The sequence below is a fragment of the Rutidosis leptorrhynchoides genome, unplaced genomic scaffold (assembly GCF_046630445.1).
Source record: "Rutidosis leptorrhynchoides isolate AG116_Rl617_1_P2 unplaced genomic scaffold, CSIRO_AGI_Rlap_v1 contig195, whole genome shotgun sequence".
NCBI classification, from domain to species: Eukaryota; Viridiplantae; Streptophyta; class Magnoliopsida; order Asterales; family Asteraceae; genus Rutidosis; species Rutidosis leptorrhynchoides.
In genome coordinates, this window is record NW_027266445.1 from 8,871 (window position 1) to 13,928 (window position 5,058).

Consider the following 5,058-nt stretch of genomic DNA (forward strand, 5'->3'; position numbering starts at 1 on the left):
ACCCTGATGAGTTGGAGCGTTATAAGGACCCCAAACATCCATATGTACCAAATCAAACATAGATACAAAAACAGTAGTACTGTGCTGAAATGGCAACTTGTGTTGTTTAGCCTGAGCACAAACAGTACAGTGGGATATGTCCTCCTTATTTATACACAAATTTTGAGAAGTCATCAAAGTAGACAAAAACTTATGACTAATATGGCCTAATCTGTGATGCCATAATTGGAAATCACTAGGAATAGAAACTGAACTATGATTAACAAGATGAGATGATGTATGATGTTGAGTAGACTATGATGGGAAGTAGTAAAGGCCTTGCTTCATTTTACCAATCCCTTATACCATCCCAGTTGAGATGTCCTGCATGAGACAAAAGTCGGGATAAAATGAAACAAAGCAATTTGAATCTTTTGTGATCTTATGAACACTCAACAAATTATTTTTGAAACTAGGAATAAGAAGGACATTTTTTAGAGACAGATTGGTTGAGATACTGAGATTCCCTGTATGAGTAATGGATGCATGATTTCCATTTGGCAGGTGAACAAGCTGAGACAAGGATGAGACACTATGCATACCAATGACATTATATGTCATATGGTTTGTGGTACCACTATCAATAATCCAAGTTCTGTGAGAAAGAATACCTGAATTAGATGTAGAAGGCCTTGTATGCTGAGAAGAAGGATCAGCAATGTGAGAAGAAGCAGCAAAAGGAGCAGCATTGGTCATGGCAGCAGAAGGATCAGCAGTGGAAAGCAACCTCATGATTTGAGCATATTGAGCCGGAGTGAATGTTGGAGCAGGAGAAAAAACATCTGCTGTACTGGTAGACACAGGTTTGACAATAATTTTAGAATCTTGAGCAGCATTGTGTGCTTGTGTTTTTCCTTTTGTGAACTTAAAATCTTTTGGAAAATCATGAAGCTTATAGCACTCTGACCTTTTATGACCTCGTATACCACAATGATCACAATTACTCTGAAATTTCTTCTTAGGAACAGATGAAGAACTAGATGCAGCATAGTACATAGCATCAATTGTAAGTGTAGAAATAGTGGATTGAGAAGAATGTCCTCGTTGAGCTTCTTCTTGGATCAGCAAATTATAACATTCAGTGAGAGGAGGAAGATTCATTAAATTGATTTGACCTCTAATTGCAAGATAAGAGTCATTAAGCCCCATCAAGAACTCATAGAAGTTGACATCCTCGAAATAAGCATGAATAATAGCAAGAGAGGCAGGATCCGGAATTTTGAGATCAATTATACTGTCCAACTCAGCCCATAGTGAACGAAAATTGTTGAAATAGGTAGAAATTGAATCACTACCGACGGAGAGCAAATATCTGTACCCGAGGAGCTCTCTGAAAATGGGATTTGAGATCAGACCAGGCAGCAGAAGCATTCGTGAAGTAACGGATTGTCCGAGCTAAGTCCTTGTGAACAGAGCAAAACAGCCAGGATAAAACGAGAGCATTAGCACAATCCCATTGATCGTGATTACGTGAATGAAAGTCTTCCTTCCTACAGGTACCATTCAAAAATCCAATCTTGTGCTTTGTAAGAACAAAACTGTAAACATTTCTGCTCCAATCACCGTAGATTTCCACGCCAGTGAGAAGCTCATCAACCTGAATTGAAAGTGAACTGTCTGTAGGATGAAGATAAAGCTGATGACCGAATGTTATCTCAATAATATTGTCACCAGAAACAGAGGATGAAGTCACCATTGAAGACGAAGCTCAAAACAGAGCAGAGTAGAAATGGCGAAAAAAAATGCAGAAATCGGTTAAGCTCTGATAACCATGTTAAGAAAACAGTTTTTAGATGAAGAGAGATTGATTATCATTGATTGATTGTGTAATTACATTGTGATTGCTTTATACACAGCTGAATCACGATTCACATTAGCTAACAACTAACTGATCTTCCCGCCAATCCTAACAGCTTTTCTAATAGATTTTGACTGGACTGGACTTCAGCTAACAGACTCTCTTCCATCTTGGGCTTTTCTTCGGCCCACAATGTAAAACGGTACACTTTGTACCTTCTTCTTCATTTCGTTTTTGACCGTTGGAGAGAGCTTTGAATTGCTCTTCTCAACATATATATATATATATATATTCCCAACACTGATGTTGTTTAACGTAGCTCTCTGAAAATAAAATTGATATCTCATCCGATGATTAATATATCTCCATAATAACTTCTCATAAAATCATTATTTCAGTAATTGTACTAATATGGGAGTAATTTAAAGTTTCTTATGTGAATCATCTTTATTATATTATTATTATTATGATTATTACAAATATTATATTATATTAATGAAAGCATCGTACACATGAGTTATTTATTTAGCTCAGTGTCATATAATTTATTTATTAATAAACTCACCGATTCATGCACCACTAATTATCAATATATAACACACCAACCAGAAGAAAATAAACAAATTCATCCAACATGGTATTATTTTTATCAATAATCAGGGTTTACTTCATAAAATAAATACTGAAATGAAGATTAATTAAATTATCTTCCTTTCACATACCAATGTATAACTTATTTCTTCTACATCATTTGGTAAGGTCTTTTGGTTCTTGGAAAAGATCACAAAGTTAAAAATGATTAATAACAAGCCAGGAATCATATATACTCTTCTTCAAATACTATATATGATAGGAAAAAGGAATCACCAAATAATCATCAAGTAACAATTAATTTACATGTCACAGTTGATATACCTTACTATAACAAAAGAACCTCTTGGCTAACATGAAAAATTAGAAAATTTCGTTTTATATCCCGGAGCAACGTAAGAATAATACATTAGTATATATATATAAGATCTCAGGGCCGTCTTGGATATTTTGGAGACTCTTAACGAAAATTAAAATAGGGTCCTTATCGCTTAAAAATTTTCTTTATATCAGAACATTCTTTGAAACAAATTCATCCATCAAATTATCGATTGTATAAAATAAGCAAAAAGAACCGTTGCAATAGAAGTTGAAGATCACATTACTAAGGAAATTTTGTTCAAACCAAACAAACATAGAAACACCCCTATATATTCAATTAATAATGGATCCTAATTTTTTTTAATATTGAATTTTATAAAAAAAAATGGTATATCAATCAAAAAAATTATAAGAATTTGTAGAATTCAGTTGTAGCCCCCATAAATATTTCTTTTTAAAATTAAAAAACAAATGATGTTTAACAATAAAGAAATTATTGAGATTAATAAAGTACATAAAATCCCTCAAATTCTTTATTTTAATATTAGAAAAAAAATTAAACCCTCCCGAAAAGGGAATCCATGTGCAACCGCTCATGGTACACATGCCCATGAGCCAGCCCTGTAAGGTCTTTCCAGGCAACTGTCGCCGTATGAAGAGTGGATAACTGATCATAGAATTTATACTATTCGTAGAGGTTTGGAAGCTAACCTCCGAGCTATTAGTTAAAGGACGCGAGGCGTTAAAAACCGCGAAAATGCTATTGATTTTTGCATATTTGATATATTGAGCTTAAGCATTTCAAAATTTTATCACTTGTATCCAGGGAGAATAGAATAGTATCATAAAATAAAAAACAAAAAGAGAGAGAATAGAATAATATCGATATATATAGTAATTAGGTGAGTTGTTCAGATAATTGATTTTGATCTAACAATAAACTTCTAAGAAAAAAAATTAAGTATTTAGTTTAAGGTCCTTTAACAAAGACTACCTTTGTTCAGGCCCAACTTTAAGCCCATTACATGCAAAACTATTCAATGGAGAACGTTATTGCCTTATTGGTCTTTCTCAAGCCCAATTTAGAGTCCAATAAAAATAAATAATCAGCGACTTTAAACGACGTCGTCCGAGCTCTTAGCTAACTAACTAACTAAACTAACTAACCACCTCTCAAAGAAGCCAACGACCTCTGCACAATGTCATCAACAACCACTACCACCACCGCAGCCGCCGCCGCCGCCACTAAACCACCATCACCACTCATCTATCTAGATCAGAGACTCTCCCACAGCCTTCATACCCTAACCAAACCATTCCTTCCAATCCCTCTCCTCCTCCTCCTCGAATACTCTGCCGATTTCCGCCTCTTCTTCCCGATCTCCCTCGCCCTCCTCCTCGCTCGCACTACTTCCGAATCAGCCGTCGACGTTCACCGTCAATTCCTCTATCCATTCATCGCCGGCCTGCTCCTCGATCTCCCCTTAGTCGGCCTCGTCAAAATCATCTTCCGCCGTTCCCGCCCTCACTACAATCATCAGTCAATGAAAGCCGTTGTCCATGCGGATAGCTATTCCTTCCCCTCCGGTCACGCGTCGAGGGTCTGGTTCGTTGCCACGGCGGTGAATTTTGGCGCGAAAGTGTGGGAATCGGGTTTTGCCATCGAACCGAGAACTGCGGAGGTCGTTGAGTTTGCGTTTTGGGTTTGGGCGGCGGTTACGGCCTTGTCAAGAGTGTTGCTGGGGAGGCATTATTTATTAGACGTCATCTCTGGGGCGTGTTTGGGTGTTGCTGAGGCTGTCGTCGTGTTTCGATTTATAAGATTTTGACTTAGAAGGTTAGAGACACCATTTCCTATATCTTTATTGTGATCACAATTCTTGGATTATATCCCAACAAATGTGGGAGAATTGCATTTTTGTAATGATGAAACCTTGTATTCAAACATCCGATTTTTTCAACCAGTGCAGTAGAATAGTAGATTATTCAGCTTCTGGGTGTGTATCACTTGATTTATCTATCTATAGACTTGCACAGACCTTCTGTTAATCGAGATTGATATATAAAAATCTAGACTTTGATCTATCGTGGAGGTATGTGTGTTATGCAATCCCAACTAACTTCATTTCTTCAGTTTATCTTTCACATGACGATATCAAAGTCATTTTAGTTTTCTCATTTGTCTACTTATCAGAAATTTTGTCCTTACAATATTGTGTTCGGGCAATTAGATGAACCAGCTCTGTATAGTGTGAATACTCTCATCTTTGAATGAATTAGTTTCATATTCCATAGATCAGTATATAGCA

General features: G+C 36.3%; 2 protein-coding genes across 2 annotated transcripts; one reads left to right on the forward strand and one right to left on the reverse strand.

Annotated features, from left to right (window-relative positions):
* Positions 1-339: 339 nt before the first annotated feature.
* On the reverse strand, positions 340-1,735 carry LOC139881784 (uncharacterized). The gene is made up of 2 exons (XM_071866193.1): positions 1,395-1,735; positions 340-1,273 (listed from the first exon to the last, which is right to left on the reverse strand). Exons 1-2 carry the CDS (start codon positions 1,733-1,735, stop codon positions 340-342), a joined length of 1,275 nt encoding a protein of 424 aa, XP_071722294.1.
* Positions 1,736-3,948: 2,213 nt separating this feature from the next.
* LOC139881785 (probable lipid phosphate phosphatase beta) lies at positions 3,949-4,578 on the forward strand. The gene has a single exon (XM_071866194.1). It carries the CDS (start codon positions 3,949-3,951, stop codon positions 4,576-4,578), a length of 630 nt encoding a protein of 209 aa, XP_071722295.1.
* The last annotated feature ends 480 nt before the right edge of the window (positions 4,579-5,058 follow it).

Coding starts and splice junctions, on each gene's coding strand:
- LOC139881784 (XM_071866193.1), bottom strand. CDS start 1,735: ATGGTGACTTCATCCTCTGTTTCTGGTGACAATATTATTGAGATAACA. Junction 1,274..1,394: donor ACGAATGCTTCTGCTGCCTG/GTCTGATCTCAA, acceptor TGAGTTGGACAG/TATAATTGATCTCAAAATTC.
- LOC139881785 (XM_071866194.1), top strand. CDS start 3,949: ATGTCATCAACAACCACTACCACCACCGCAGCCGCCGCCGCCGCCACT.